This window comes from Quercus suber, unplaced genomic scaffold (genome assembly GCF_002906115.3).
Source record: "Quercus suber isolate HL8 unplaced genomic scaffold, Cork oak 2.0 scaffold_85, whole genome shotgun sequence".
NCBI lineage: Eukaryota > Viridiplantae > Streptophyta > Magnoliopsida > Fagales > Fagaceae > Quercus > Quercus suber.
Window position 1 is genome coordinate 1564089 of NW_027069550.1, and position 16736 is coordinate 1580824.

The 16736-nt window shown below is 32.6% G+C and overlaps 1 protein-coding gene, 1 long non-coding RNA gene and 1 pseudogene across 12 annotated transcripts; 2 read left to right on the forward strand and 1 right to left on the reverse strand.

The window, feature by feature from the left end:
• Nucleotides 1-2762: 2762 nt before the first annotated feature.
• On the forward strand, nt 2763-4519 carry LOC111992674 (alpha carbonic anhydrase 6-like; annotated as a pseudogene).
• A 3689-nt stretch (nt 4520-8208) lies between these two features.
• On the forward strand, nt 8209-9879 carry LOC111992645 (uncharacterized). Its single transcript, XR_002880860.2, has 3 exons — nt 8209-8972; nt 9243-9315; nt 9484-9879. It is a non-coding gene; the product is annotated as an uncharacterized LOC111992645 (long non-coding RNA).
• Nucleotides 9880-10391: 512 nt separating this feature from the next.
• Nucleotides 10392-14419, reverse strand: LOC136061250 (uncharacterized). Of its 11 annotated transcripts, none has more exons than XR_010629204.1 (7): nt 13928-14412; nt 13315-13569; nt 12164-12262; nt 11957-12078; nt 11549-11650; nt 10813-11436; nt 10392-10713 (listed from the first exon to the last, which is right to left on the reverse strand). XR_010629204.1 is itself a non-coding variant. In XM_065774061.1 (7 exons), exons 4-7 carry the CDS (start codon nt 11552-11554, stop codon nt 10597-10599), a joined length of 342 nt encoding a protein of 113 aa, XP_065630133.1. In that variant the 5' UTR covers nt 11555-11580; nt 11957-12262; nt 13315-13569; nt 13928-14283; the 3' UTR covers nt 10392-10596. The 11 variants fall into 11 exon arrangements, 6 of the variants coding, with proteins under 6 accessions (XP_065630133.1, XP_065630132.1, XP_065630128.1 ...); XR_010629205.1 differs by having other exon boundaries at nt 12164-12203; nt 13928-14407; XM_065774061.1 differs by having other exon boundaries at nt 10813-10905; nt 11311-11436; nt 11549-11580; nt 11957-12262; nt 13928-14283.
• Between the last annotated feature and the right edge of the window lie 2317 nt (nt 14420-16736).

A 16736-nucleotide genomic window follows, 5' to 3' on the forward strand; every position in this document is an offset into this window, starting at 1 on the left:
TGCCTTCAATTTGAAATATTTTTATATTTAAGTGTCCTTTCCTAGGATGACCAGCTCTTCTTCTATTTACTTTCTAGAAACTAATTAAGATTCTCTCTCTCTCTCTCTCTCTCTCTCTCTCACAAACATTCATCTATAATGCTACTGAACTATAATATTTACTGCCACTAACCGATGAAAACCTCCCATAAAATGCAACCATACTTTCCTAACCAAGCCATGCTTTTCGTCTTTTCCTAACCAAAACAGCATGTTATTGGGTCCAATTAAAATCCAAGTTATTGCTTTTCTGTTGTCGCAGACCCTTACCCCTATCACCAAGTCTAGGACTGAAAGGTCCCACATTATAATTAAAAAAACTAAAGAACCTTCACTAACCTTCTCTTCCATCATAGTTGTTAGTATCGTTTGATATGCTATACTTATTGTACGATACAAATCATTTGTGTAAAAAATTTTTTGTATCACAAGGGCTTATCATAAGTGCTCATGAATTATATGATATAGTTTGCGTATCGTATGAATCGTATTATATAATCGTATGTATCATACGATACAGGGACAATTGTTTTAAATGAGATTTTTGGTTACAAATTGTACTTTTATTAGAATCTAACAAGTTAGACTTGTTTTTAACATAAGATTATTAGGTTACTTAATTTAGCCTAAATATGTATCATATCATGTGTAAAAAATTCAATATCATAAGAGCGTATCGTAAGTGCTAATGAATTGTACAATACAGTGTGCGTATTGTATGAGTTGTATCGTATTGTATAATTTTATGATACATAGGCAAATGCTTTAAAATGAGTTTTTTTGGTTAAAAGTTGTACTTTTATTTAAATCTAACAAGTTGTTAGACGTTATTAACACAAGATTATTAGATAACTTAATTTAGCTTAATAAAATAACATATCTATAAGGTTTTTTGTTCTTATCTCTCTCTCCTAAAAAATTTGGACTATACACTTACACTTCATTTTCATATTTACAAATATATTTTCTATATTATGAATTAGAGGTGGAAAAATTGGATGCGAACCTGACATGACATGACACGAAATTAGTAGGTTATGGGTTGAGGTTTAACGGGTTCGTGTCATATTCGGGTTGACAAAACATGTTTGACCTGTTTAATTAAATGATATTTTACCAAAATACCTTTCAAACTCTAGGTATATAAACTTATTTGTTGTTGTGGTTTATTTTTTTTTTGACATATTGTGATTGGTTATTTGTGATATTGGGATATGCAAGTTTTGAATGATTATTTGTGATGTAATTACTCGTTAGTTCTAAATTTTATTAAAATTTTATTTGTTTGTTTTTTCATATTTTTTTTTTCATTTTGATAAATCTGATAAACAGGTCGACATGACTGATCCGTTTAATAAATGGGTTGTGTTAAGATTGAGGAATTTTGACCCGTTTAATAAATATGTCGGGGTAGTGTTGACTTATATAGTCGAATACTCATGAGTTGACACGACACGAACCTCACACGTGAACATGAATTGCCACCTCTACTATGTGAATATTAATTGACAATATAATTATATATATATATATATATATATTTTTTGTTATTATTGTTGTAAGTCTAAGAAATGAGAATGGCAAGAAGAAATATTTTTATAGAAAATTATTAAAATAAAAGAACAAGAAGAGATAGTAAATGTTGATGATGTTAAAAAAATTTTCAATGAAGAAATAAGTATGCAAAATGATGAACATGATGATAGCATTGACTTAAATAGAGTTGATTAGGCAATATGATGAAAAAATTATTATTTTTGGGTCATTTGTAATGTATTATCATTTTTGAGTTTAATCAATTTAAATGTGTATGTTATAAACCCATGTTAGTTTTATTTATTTAGTTAACAAATTAGTCATTAGTTGAATATATTCAAAATTTATAATGACTATGCCATTTATGCATGTATATCTATATATTCTTTTTTATAAATTTTATTAAGTGTTTGTGTATCTTACAATATGGAAAAATCAAAAATTGATTCACAATACGATTCATGATGCTATTCACATTTTGACAACTATGTCTTCCATCATTCGAGTTTTCACATTATAGTTTTTGTTATAATCCGAAAATATTACTACATAGAAATTAGAGGAATAAATGTTGAATTTTATGTAATTTTTTAAAAGTATATTCAAGATATTAACGTTCATAGTGTGTTTGCCAATCAACAAACGTTTTTCTTGCTTTTTATTTCTTGTCTCAATTTTGTTTCAAATAATTTAACATTTAGCTTTTTGTCTTACTAAAAATAAACAATTCCCAATCAGACGCATAATTTTAACTTTACAGGAATATTGCTATATGCTGCACACATTAACTTTGATTTATTCGAAAATACTTTTTTTTTTTTTTTTATAAAATGAATGAGTTGAATTACATGTTTACATTTTATATATTTAGATTAATCTCTTAGATTGATTCTTGTTGACTATGAATTTTATTTTTTTGCTGTTAATGATTTGAAATATGTATTTGTAGCTAAGTGAGATTGTGGAGAAACCTTATCATAAGAGTGAGAGTCTGTTTGAGATCCACTTATTTTGCTAAAAGTGAAAGTTTTTTGTTGAAACTTGAAAGTACTGTAAATAAAGGTAAAAGTTAGTGGAAATAGTACAGTGGAACCGATGAATAGTACTAAAAAGTGCAGTGAAACTGATAAATAGTAGTAAAAATAAGTTAAATAATAAAATAAGTTGGCAAAAATGATCTTTGCCAAATGGACAGTGAGTATAGATCAAATTCTAGAGAACCTGTATCAATGTAGTTTTATAAATCCTTAACAAACACCCCCCCCCCCCCCAAAAAAACTTAAATCCCCTCCTAGTTCCGTCATTGCTCCCCACATTGTTACTTCACTTTCTTTGTAAGATTTTATTTTGATAGTGTTTTATCTTTAAAGATATAGATTCATTCAGATGTTGCATGGCTATGGAATATTATGTTTTACTTCACCTAGTTATGAAAGGACTATTGAATTCAGTGTTCACCATATGTTACCGAATGGGCCTGTTATCAGTACTTATCAACCATCCTATTTACTATGTGAGAAATAACAATTGGTGTGCGCGACATTCAGAAAAGATGGATTTTAATTTTATTCTAGGAAGTCCAAACGCACTTCTAACCAGTTTGAGCTAGACTGTAGTGGTGTATGATCATAGTATATCAAGATCATAAATATCAGATGATGATCACTCTAATCATTGTATTTGAACTATCTTTTCATGCCTTACAGATGCTGAAACTCCATTTTCTATTACTGAAGGAACTGGGAAGGACCAAATAAATGGTGCCAAATTGATCCAGATTGGAAAGATTGTGCTAATGGATGAATGCTATCTCCTATCGATGTTCTGGACTGAAGGGTGCCGGTTTTTATTAGCTTGGCGAAGTTAAAAGGGGATTATGAACCAGCTCGGGTTGTTGTGAAGAACAGGGGACATGGTATTACGGTGAGCTACCTGCCACTGAAGATATACTTTGTTATCCTAATTCATGGCTGTGATTTTTGTTAAGTACCAATTCATTTAACATTTGCAAGCTAATGAATGCTTGACTTGCATGCCCGCCTACTCGGACCATTTGGACCCTTGATAGGTTACTCATTCAATGACCAACCTATTCTGTTTATAAAAACAAGCATCAGAGGAACACATTAATATATGATCCTTCTAACTCCTGTCCTTTTGGCATAAGCATAATGGTTTTTTTTTTTTTGGTTGAAAGTGGGCTAAAGTATTCTTGTACGTAGAAAAATTGAGTTTTAAAAAGCTTTCATGAACAAATGAGCTTGTAGGCAAACAGTTGCTTAAAGATGTAACACCCAATCACACACACATACACTTGTGTGTACGTATGTATACATTTATACATATATGCAACCTTGACGGTTTTGTAGTTGTCATGATAAAACATTCCATGCTTGTAAATGGGTAATATAGGTATCAAATTAGTTGAAATATATTGCTAATTTTTTTTTTTTTTTTTCTATAATGGATGTTTCATCAGGTGATGTTGAAAGGGGATGCCAATCAAATCTATTACTGTATATAATTGTATTCATCATCTGAGCTTACATTCAATGGATCAAGGTTTTTGTTTGCCTTCTATTTTCATTTTATACATCTATGGGCTAACTAATTTTTGTACGACCCACTCCATACATTGGTTTGGTTTAAAATTTAATGCTCTAATTCTGCTTTCAGGTATGACTTGGAGCTCCACATAGTTTGTCTAAGCTCTAGTGGAGAGAGAGCTGCTGTTGGAGTTGTTTACAAATAAGGCTGCCCTGATCCCTTCCTTTCAAAGGTAATTAAATGGTTTTCTCTTCATTTGCTTCCAAAGATTCATAAATGCATATGCATGTATGTATTACTTACATAAATGCGTCATATTGTTTATTAAAGCTATGGTTAGGAGATGGATGCTATTGGAATGTTTACAGATTTGCACCCCTAGCCCCTTCCTTTCAATGGTATTTATTTTTTATTTTTTATGATTCTCCCTCTGACTTTCTCACACCCTCTCTGACCTAACATGACAAAAAATGTCAAGAATTTCAATATGGAAAATTCATTTGACTGTTGTAGTAGCTGTATAACATTTATGTCAACAAGATTTTCACTACTCATGAACCATGTTCAAAGAGATATATGGTCTGATACATTAAAACAGTTTAAAAGATAATAGTATGCTTGCAAACCGTTTGTTATTTCTTTGAACAATCTCAGTATGCCACAGCATGACTATAGAGAGAACCCTTTACTTTATGCTGGATGAGAAAGGCTAGTCTACCAATCATGTAGTCTAATTTTTATGGTGATATAACCGAAACACCCTTCTTATGAGTGATGATGTTCGGCCTCAAGTATATTTTTCGATGTAAAATTGTTGCAAATATCTCTTAATTGGAGCACCTGGAAGTCAGATGGACATGGAGGTCTTCAATCTAATCTTTACATAGGTTTGCCATGAATGCTTGAAGCTATTGTTAAAACTATTACATGCCAAATAGTGCCTTTGCAATGCACTAAGGAGCATTCATCCAAGTGCTACATTTTTAAGGTTCTTGGTATTCATTACATGTCCTTCCTTTTATCTTTTTGGCAATGAATATTGTAAATGATTAAGAGGCTGTTTGGATTGGCAATTTTCATAACTCAATTCTCAGTTTCCATAACTCAATTCTAAAAATGGTGGGACCCATAGCAGAATACTCGTTTGCCTGCACAATTTCTTTGTTTTCATAACTCTGTTTCAATACTCAATTCTCTACTTTTTGAGTTATGAGTTATAAAACTGAAAACAACTTTTGGCTGTTTTCAGTTTTTAGTTTTCTATTTTCAATGGCAAACTTGTAAATAACATCACACAGCGGGTCCCACAGTCAGATTTTTGCTCCTTTTTATCCTTTTTTTTTCTTTTCACTTTCTGGGTCTGGTTTTTTTTTTTTTTTTTTTTTTTTTTTTCACTTTCTGGGTTTGGTCCTTTTTTTCTTCTTCTTTCACTGGTTTCCGTTGGCTGGGTTTTTTTTTTTTTTTGTTTCTTTCACTGGGTTCTTCCTTCTTTCCTTTTTTTTTCTTTTTCACCTGGGTTCACCGTCCCTGTTCTTCCTTCTTTCTTTTTTTCTTTTTTTTTACCCACCTGGGTTCACCGTCCCTGGGTTTCTTCCTCTTTTTCTTTTTTTCTTTTTCTTTTTTTCATTGGGAAACTCACCGAACCCAGTGAAAAAAAAAAAAAAAAAAAGTTGCAGTGGGTGACAGAGCTAGGCCCACAAAATAGTGTGAAAAATGTTGAGTTATTGCATTTCAGTGATGTGCCAACGGATATTAATTTTAGAGTGATGGGTGATGAGTTATGAGTATTGAGTGATAAGTGATGAGTGATGAGTGACGGAAATTGAGTGACCAAAAAAAGGTGGCAAACAGCCTCAAAGTGTCCATAAGAATCCCTTTATGCATGAATAAAAAATCTTTGAATGCAATTTTTTTTTTTTTTTTTCTTAAAAAGATTATAAAACTTATTTGTTAGATCAATCAATTTACACAAGCTTGTGGTAAAACCTATTGTTAGAATAATTAATAGAGCGAAAAACCCTAAAACTTGCTGAGCCTATATGAAAATAATTAAGCCACCTAATTTCTTAATGCAACATATGTAAAAACACTTGAAAATAATATTTTAGCATGTTTGATACGCATAAGCAAAAGTTATCTACGTATGATAGCTATATTATGTGGCGCTTTGCTTTAATCAGTCACCTCGACCCTCTGGAGATACAAGGCCTTGGCAGCTTAAGGTCACCGCCTTGCTCGCAAATAACAAAGCAATAAATAAAAGAACAATAAATTGAAGAAAAACTGTCATGTATAGTAAATCTAATTCGCATAATCAATGTGTAATCTTTTAAAGCAAATTACAAAGCCAAGCTTTAATAATTCAAGGCAGTAACAGGACAATTCACATACTTGAGAAGAGCAGGCCTCATCCTCATCCTCATCCTCATCTTCATCCAACATAGGAAAACAACAAAAATATTTCAAAGTAATAATTTCAGGTGTAACAAATCAAGAAAGACATGCTTCTCTAACATTCTCTAAAACAAAAACATAAAAATTGATTTTCAGAGAATAAATAACAATGGTTTTTATCCAAGAACTTTTGGATAGGAGAGTTATTTTGTTTTTGATAGGTAAGTTATTTTGTGTTCTTTGGCAGCATCTGAGGCCGTATTCTCATCAGATCTGAGAGCATCCTATCCTATCCTTCCCTTATTGATCTGTTTGGAGAACCAAACTTCGAGGGCATGTTCTCTCTTGATGTCTTTGATGATCTCTTCAGGGAGGTGGTGATATATTTTGAAGGTAGGGTTACAAGTGCGAGTGCGAGTTCGAGTTCGAGTTCGAGTTCTCGATGCTACGGCAAACATCTTGATGGAACACAGGTTTTTTTGCGGTTTTACCTTAGGGTTTTTAGGGGTCTTCTCGTTAGAAGTAGAGAAATAGAAGGAGAGTTCTCGATAGAAAGGTTTGCAGGGTTTTGTACTTCACTCGTTTTTACCCATGTACTTTGCAAATACAACTTTCAATCAAAACCCTTAAATTTAATATAAAAAATTAAAAAAAAAAAAGTTTAAAGTTTAGAAATAAAAAAATTAAATAAATAAAAACAAACTTCACGCGTATTGGGCCCATGCAATTTTTTCTTTTTTGTTTAAGAGAAGCCCATGCGAAACTTACATTAAATGAACCTAAATGGGACACCTAAGCTGTTTCTATTAATAAAAATATAGAAAATTTCTATTAAAAAAATAAATATAGAAATTTGGGTGCATGCATTGATTAATAACATTAATGACCTTAGCTGCGCTCACTCACCTCAGTCCCTGTCGGTGGCACCGTCCACAGGGATACGGATCCTCTCCATTTCCCTTTGAAATGGAGAGGCTCCAGTTAACGGTGAAGATTTGTTTAGGGATAATCCACGCTCAAAAACTTGCCACATCATTTAAAAGGTTAACACCACACTTAACCCCAGTTAAAACACACTTTAACTCAAGTTCACCGCTTAAACTAGAGGCACTCTCAACCGGACAAACTGTTTCAGACTCTACCAAACCCTCTTTCAAACTCTCTCTCACCAAACCCATCTCAATATTTCAAACTCTCTTTCTCAGATCATGTTTGCTTCCTATATGTTCTCAGATCGCATCTGCAACCTTCTCCCTCTCTCGGCAGTGTTGTGGATTCCGTGGTTTGCTCTCTTTCTCCCTCTCTATCAGATCGGTGACTTGGTTTTGTTCCGTGGAGATCGGCGGTGCTGGTTTACTGGGTCATGGCGAACCCTCGTATTTCTGAGATTGCGATCTTGAGACGCTTTTCTGACCCAATATTCAACAACTTCTTGATTTTCCAAACGCCTGGGAATAACGTATTCCCCCTCTCGCTACTACACTTGATACCGTTTTCAAAGGCTAAGTCGAGCTTGGTCTGTGGAAGAGAGGGCGACAAGTAGGCCGGGTCGAACCCGAAAGCGATATTACAGATATTATCAAAAGTAAACCTTTGAAGAATGTCTTGGAAATCTAGGTATTTTGCGTGGTGGGTCTATGGTGGTGCTGGTTTACTGGCTCTATGATTTTTTTTTTTTTTTTTTTTCCTCTCTCGGCAGTGTTGTGGATTCCGTGGTTTGCTCTCTTTCTCCCTCTCTATCAGATCGGTGACTTGGTTTTGTTCCGTGGAGATCGGCGGTGCTGGTTTACTGGGTCATGGCGAACCCTCGTATTTCTGAGATTGCGATCTTGAGACGCTTTTCTGACCCAATATTCAACAACTTCTTGATTTTCCAAACGCCTGGGAATAACGTATTCCCCCTCTCGCTACTACACTTGATACCGTTTTCAAAGGCTAAGTCGAGCTTGGTCTGTGGAAGAGAGGGCGACAAGTAGGCCGGGTCGAACCCGAAAGCGATATTACAGATATTATCAAAAGTAAACCTTTGAAGAATGTCTTGGAAATCTAGGTATTTTGCGTGGTGGGTCTATGGTGGTGCTGGTTTACTGGCTCTATGATTTTTTTTTTTTTTTTTTTTGGCTGTGGGTTTACTAGTGGTGGTGTGGTGTGTAGTGCAGCGGTGGTGGAGTGGGGTTGCTGGGGTTTCCTTTTTTGCTTTGATTTTTTGTTGTGGGTATTGTGGCTGATTTGTGGGTAGCCGATGGTGGTTGATTTTGATTTGTGGCTGATTTATGGGTGGCTGATTTTTTGTTATGGGATGTGTGGGTTTGATGGTGGTGGTGGTGGGGATGGGTTCGCTGTGTAAGAATGACATTAGAAACGAGGGATGAAATCGGACTAAGTGCAACAAATTTGGACTTCGAAAAATTCCAAATTCTACCATGGATGCGGCAATGCCAGCAACAAATTTCCAAGTGCGTACTAAGTGCAACTTATCCTTTTTTCTCTTGGTTTTCAAAATTCTTTTATTGGTTTCGCTTGTTAGGGTTTTGTCTCATCTCTGATTAGTATAATCAGTATCATGATATCATACCATGCTTTTAACTAGCATGTGTTGTTACTTGTTAGTAAGCTTCTGATTAAAATATATATTTTTTTAAAAAAAATTGACTGGGTTTTGTAGAATGCTGGGTTTGTTTGTTTGTTTGTTTAATTGTGATTATTTTATATTTTATTAATTTCAGAAGTTGAAGCCGTAACACATCCCAATCGGTACTAATAGCAACCAGTGGAGGATTGAATCAACAAAGAACTGGGGTAATTTTCTTGTACAATATTTTAGTCTTTTAGATGTAAGAAAAAGGGTTTGATGGAATTTTTTTATTAAAGGTTTGTACTCGTGCGTGCATATATATATATATATATATGCACTTTTTTTCTTATTAACTCACTAATTATAGTACTAATATGTTGCTTCTTTATCAGATGGCAAAAGGGAGAGATGTATGCTTGTATGGAGGTAAGGACATTAACTGGATCCAAAAATTCACAACTACAGCAAAAGCTGTAGCTGAGGCTGCTGGGATCAACTTAGAATTGGTTTATGTAGAAAAGAACAAGGATGGGCAATATTATTTAGAGGATCAGATGAAATGGCTAGGGCCAATTAATAAAGTGTGCTGTGGGAATTTGGTATAAATGTAGAAGACCTAGAATGTTTGTGTATGTTGGTAGGTTTTGACAGAATGTTTGTATTGGTATGTGTTGGCCTGAATTTGTGTTGGTACGTGTTGGTAGGTATTAGTGGAAAAAGCCTGAATTTTGGTGTAATTATCTCTGTAATCCGAGACTTTAGCAATGAAACATGATCTTTTTAATTAATCTATGACTTGTATACCAATTTATTGCATTGTTGCGAAGTGTTTCTGCCTTGGTTTGAATGTCCTGTTTTAGATAGCAATTTGAGACTACAAAAACATCATGTGTGTCTGCCAAGCAGCAAAATGGAACCTAAACTATTAATACACTCAAACTGAATATGCAGGTGACCATATAATAACCAATGCACCAAGATGTAATCATAACAACCATTAACCATTATTATTTGTCACATTCACAGCAGCAATTTTGAAAGGGCACAAAGAGCAGCAAATTGGCAATTAAGCTTTAAAAGGGCACAAAGAGCACTATTTAAATTTCCCAGCAGCTTTAAAAGGGCACAATCCACAAAGAGCACTATTTTGCAATAAAGCACTATTTAAATTTCTAAGGCAAGTACACATGTGCAATGCAGTTTAAGGCCAAAATGCTAATTTGTGTACTTGGGTTGCACTCCTATGAGTTACTTGGCATTACAATCAAAATTCAATCCAACAGAGTAGACAATAAGCGAATTTAATATAAAAAAAATGAACAAATTTTATTAAGATGTATACTTTGATCACATGACAAGAATTCCATTGAAATAAACACTTTGATTATAATAACATGAAACTTCTACAATTGGTTTGCTTATTGCTTGACTATACATTCCACCTCTCACTTTTTGATTATACATTCCATCCAAAGTCTACAATTTTCAATCTTAGCTTGATCACTTCACTTGCCTCGTGTTAAACAACTTGCCCCATCTCTTGGTATGAATGTATGATGCTTCTTTGTTAAGTAAGTTCTTTTGGTATTAAAACTTTGGGATGTATCATAGCTCCAAAGGCACTGCAAGAAAAAAATGATGCTGTAACAACTAATGTACATAGAAATCAAAAAATTAAAAAACCATAACCCTCTAAAACCTGACAAATGTTTCAGACTCACCTCCCATTTATAGGAATCAATCTGGTCCTGCAAGATGAGTTTGTTCAACAAGTTTGCACTGCTTCTAGCATAAGCCACCAACCTTTTAAGTTCCTTTTGAGTAAAACAGTTTCCATGTGTCAATATAGAATAGGACACAATCCATACTAAATCTAACACTATTTGCACATATAAAAACAAGAACCGGATGCAGGCAAATAGATGTTGATAGTGTCTTCACTGAGCAAAATCTAGATGATACCAAAGAATTTCCTTCTGGCCAAGTCAATGTTTGCAGGAAAGCTATCAAGATACTCTCACAATACAACTCACAAGAAATGTTTTAATGGAAAAGGAATATTAATTAAAAAGGTAACAATATTGTCAAATAAGCACAAGCAAATTGAATTTACAGGAACTACCAACCGACGCCATAAATTAGCAAGCACTAACATATGAGAGAATGCTTCAGCTTTTAAACAATTAGGCAACCAAGTTGAATTTAAAGGAACTACCAACCGATACGTTTGGACAGAATCTGGTCCAAGCCTCAGATGCCTTGTCGTAAGCTGTAGCCAGGAACATTGTTGCACTTACATTTTGTTTGTTTTCTTCATAACCTTTTCTAGTCAACATAAAGCTATTCTGAAAAAATGATAATGGTCATCCAGTGAAAAATAAGATCACAAATTTAAGAAAGAATGAACCAAAATTATTGTATACTATTCAATAATAATTCACTCAATAGAGATCTTACACTCATCTCTTTCTCATCTTTTGTGCTCAAATCTTCGTTTATGTCAACAACCAAAGCAGAAAAGGTCCAGTCATATTCTGATAGTAATCGAAGGAACCTATTCTGTTGAACAACTATGATGCTATCAAATCTTTGTTACACATTTCTATTGTTTGTCCAATCAGTATAATATGTTACAACATACAATATAAAAAGTCAATTATCTAGTCAATACTTCCTATGAATGAAATCAACCCACCAATACTTAACTGGAAGGAAAAGATTAAAGACACCATTTAATTTTCTTCTCATTTTACCAACAGCAATAACAAAATTCAAAACCAAGTTGTAAAAGAAATTTGGAGATGGGCTATACATTAGACATTATCCTTTTGACAAAAACCAGTAAGACAACAATATAACACTTACCTTGACAAGAAGTCAGTTTTGCCCAGTTGGCTCCCAGACAATAACACTCATTGACTTCTGAATGCGATCAAACTCCAACATGGCAACCTGTTTCGATCTTTTTGTCCACCACTCACAACATCCTGTATTAAGCAAAAGCGAATGAATATAGAAACCTTCACCATGGCACATAATTTACACCTTATAAAGAATATTTTTTCTGCTCACCTTATTGCAGATTTAAAGGACAATTTACACACACCCAATTCTGCAATCAGTGGCATGACAGGGAAAACAAAGAGACATTCACAATACATTCCCTCAAACCTTTCATAATAAAGTGAACAATTAAAAATAAAATCAAAATCCATGCAAAAGCACAAACATTTACATAACAGTGAGACCAAAAAAAATACCCACAAACCAAAAAAATGGAACCAAACATTCTAATAACCACAGCATAAAACACACACACAGAGATAATATATAAAAATTTTAAGCACATAAACTAATCCCAATTCCAAAGAAAATCAAAAACCCTAAGAAAGCATTATCACAAAGCAAAACAAAGCAACAATGATGGCGGTGTCACTAAAATAACCTCAATTATTTAAAATTTGTTTAATATGTGAGGATTTTCCAGTGGTTGTAGATAATAGATATAGTGTAAACGATAAGTTCAATAATTAAAAAAGGTATAAAACCATAAGGACCTAAAATTAAATATACTAATCAACCTAAAAAATTAATATAAGAAAGATGTGTACCCATGACAAAAGATGGAGCAATCAAGAGCATAATAAAAACAGAAAATTATAATAAACACAAGCAATATTCCATCAAAAGACTGACCAAAATTGCCATGATATGATTTGAGTCCCCCTAGCCCGATGCTAGTGAGTTGTAACTAAACACAATACCAGAACAACTTTGGGCTTTCTATTATGAAACTAAATACCCAAAATTTTAGTTTAACAGATTAACTAATCACAATCCAAAATTTCACACGATGCATACCTAGAAAATCCACAAATTGTTTACCCAACAAAGAACCCATCTATTAAATAAAAACAGCATATCTTTCTATTATGAAACTAAATACCCAAAATTTTAGTTTAACAGATTAACTAATCACAATCCAAAATTTCACACGATGCATACCTAGAAAATCCACAAATTGTTTACCCAACAAAGAACCCATCTATTAAATAAAAACAGCATACCAGTACATCAATAAATCAAAGTATATAACCACAACAGCAATAGAACATACAACATAATATTGATCAGACAATAAAACTTAAAACCCACAAACATAGACAAGCAAACAAGCGAAAAAATTATAAAAACAGAAACCGATTAGATATATATATATATACCTTGGAGTACATAAGCAACCTTGAAACAAGCGCATTTACCCATTCCCATCCTTTGGCACCGGTGACGGTGCGGGCTGTGGGATGGAGAGAGAATATCCTTTGAGATGAGAGTTTGAACTTTGAAATTTCAGATGGGTTGGTGAGAGAAAAGAATAGCACGATGGCTGGTGGCACCGGCGACGGTGAGGACCGTGGGATGGAGAAAGAAAATCCTTGGAGATGAAAGTTTGATCTTTGAAATTTCAGGTGAGTAGTCTGGTGAGAGAAAAGGAAATGCTGCGTTAACCTTGGTTTAATCAGAGTTTGAATTTGTTGAGTTGAGTTTTTAACATTTTAATGACGTGGCACGTTTTGGACCCTCGATAATTTTCAAACAAATCCTCACCGTGAACTGGACCCTCTCCATTTCAAAGGGAAATGGAGAGGATCCGGATCCCCGTCCACAGACGGAGGAGAAAGAGAAAGAGTTTTTTCACAGAATGAACAGTGAACACCACAAAGAAATCTGCATATCTAAGCATAATAATAGAAATACTACTACAAAGAACAGTGGAGGATCGAGTTAGGAGAGAGAGAGAGAGGGGGAGAGAGAGAGAGAGAGAGAGAGAGTTACCGGAAAATGAAGATACAAAATAAAGCCAGCTGACCCAAGATTCAGAGACATGATCCCTCCATCCAAGCAAACTGGCCATAATAACAGAGCCGGAGATGCCTTTTCCTCTCCTTTTTCTCTTTCTTTCACTTCCTTCCTTCCTTCCTTTCTGGTAAGCCTTATTCCTTCTTCTCCCTCACTTTTTACCACCACCATTGTTTATTCCCCTCACTTTTTCATAGGCATGACTTTTGATGATAAATGATAATGGTGCGTACTGGGGTATAGTTTGGTTCGTGTATATGTTTTTTGGCTAAATGGTTCGTGTATATGTTGAGTGTATTATTGAGTCCCACTTTAATAATTATATGACTGCCTTCCTTTATGACTTGTAGCTGGCAAATGGCAGGAGATTTTTTTTTTTTCTTTTTTTTCTTTTTCTTTTTTGAGAAGATAGTTGGCCAGAGATAAGTTTCCCTTTTTTCTTTTTTTTTTAATGTTGGGACCATATTTTTTGTTACCATTTTTGCTGAAGCTTCTATACCTAAGAGTTGCGTTGTTGAGTAAAAATGGTAGTTTCATGTAAATCTACAATTTTATCACCTATAATTAAATACTTATGCAAAATTGTAATAAGAGTGGTAATCTAATCATTCCTCTTTCTTTTTTGTGCAATAAATAAATTTCTTTTATTTCTCTTCCTTTTCTAAAAATTTATCAATTTTCAAATTTTTAAGGAAAAATAAAAATAAAAAAACAAACAAACTTACAAACCCAAGAAAAATACAAAAAGACAAACAAACAACCTTTTCAATCTAATCAATTCGTTTTTCAAAAATACTAATATTTTAATTAAATTATGTTTTATTTTTATTTGCCTCTTTAAAAAAAAATTTGAAAAAGGAAAAAGGTATTACAAGAGAGAATATGGGATCCACATATGTAAAATAATTATTTTGTGATAAGATTTTTTTTTTTTTTTTAAGTTTAGGGTCTATTTAGTTAGAAGATAGAAAAAAATGGTAGAATAGAAAATAAGGAGAAAAATAGAAAAGTAAAAAGATAGAAGATGTTTTAGTTTTCTTTATGTGTGTTCAGTTGATTGTAGAAAAATAAAGAGATTAAAAACTTTTTTTCAGTAAACAGTAATACTTATTAGAACACTCACGAAAATAATAATATCAGTATTCTAAACTAGATTTATATTAGTGACTCGTTAGACATCTATAACCCAAAAAAAAAAGTATTAAACCTTTTTTAAATACCACAAATACCGTTTGAAAAGTCCACATATTCTCAAAGTTTAATGTCAATCCATATCAATTTTATTTGTATTTTGGTGCATATATTATCTCAAAGTTTAATATCAATCCAAGCCCAAAAGTTTTTTTTTTTTTTTTTTAACTAGAACAATTCTAATACATAGTAGATTTGTAAATAAATATTGATTATTGATTATTGGGTTTAACTTTCAGATAGCATACATAAATCATAAACAAAATAAACCATAGGAAACTAACCATAACAAAAGTTTCAAATGCCTAAAAAAAAACCACACAAACAAGAGGAAAATAAAATTTTGAAAATTGTTCTAAAAATAATTTAATTTATAATTCCAAGTATTTTATTTTATATTGATTTTTCAAACTAAAGACATTTGACAACCTATGTGGCAATTTAGGAAGCATAAAAAATTAATTTTTTAATATTATTGTTAGTCACAAAAAACTTCTTTCCATCTACCACTTGATTATTTTGACTAAATACTAAAAAAACTGACACATTTAGAATGTAGGAACCATTTCGACCTGTACAGTAAATGTTAAGAACCAAATTGGTAATTTAACTAAGATAATAAATAAAATTGTGATAAAGTAGAGCGAGGCCTTCAAAGTTTTTTTTTATAGAAAAATTCCAATGCCTATTATTAAGGGGCTATTCAAATTAAGATTTATTTTTGGTAAACAAAAAATGTAAATTAGCTAAGCTACATCAGTCCTTGAGTAGGCTGCTCGAATTAAAATTTAAAGTATACAACTACTATTATTACTGTATTATATATTATAAAATATAGCCAACAAAAGACACTATTAATTGCATATGGAAGAGATGAGATTGAGAAAAATAAAGCTAAATAGTATTCCAAAAAACAGTTTTATATATATATATATATAAGCATAATGGTTGGAAGTCTAAAAGCATTGCCAAAGTAGATATGTGTACGAGTAATTGTAACGATGGAATGATAAAAACATAAAAGGGTAGTGGGAGTGCTAAAGAGTGGAGGAAATACTTGATATTATAATTAGAAAATATGCTACTAAATATTGGCATTTTTCAAGAGATATAATAGGTAATAAGTAAAAGAAATTGAAGGAAAGATAAAGAATGGTTTATTAAAATAGTGAAATTTATAGTGTGCATTTAAGAATATTTTTTTTATAACATATAGTAAAAAGTTTGATATATACTGGTGGTTGTTTGTCATGAGACGTTATTTTTCCATATCATACCTAATAGATAGAAGAAGTTATAAAAGATGATATGTGTCATTATTTTATGCATTGTCAAAGAGACCCCATTTTGTATATCCACTAGTTGTAAGAATCCAACTTTTATAATATATTATAGACAGATAGATATTGATTTTAAGTATTTACTATCTTTTTAGCAACAATTTCACAATGTCTATGCAAATTTCCCCACATTGCTTCATAATTGATTTTTTTTTTATAGGTCCTATTATTTACTTTTAAAAAAGTGGATATCTAATGATTGTGACCGCATGTATGCATTTAAAAAAAAAATAAGTAAGAGGCAACACATTACA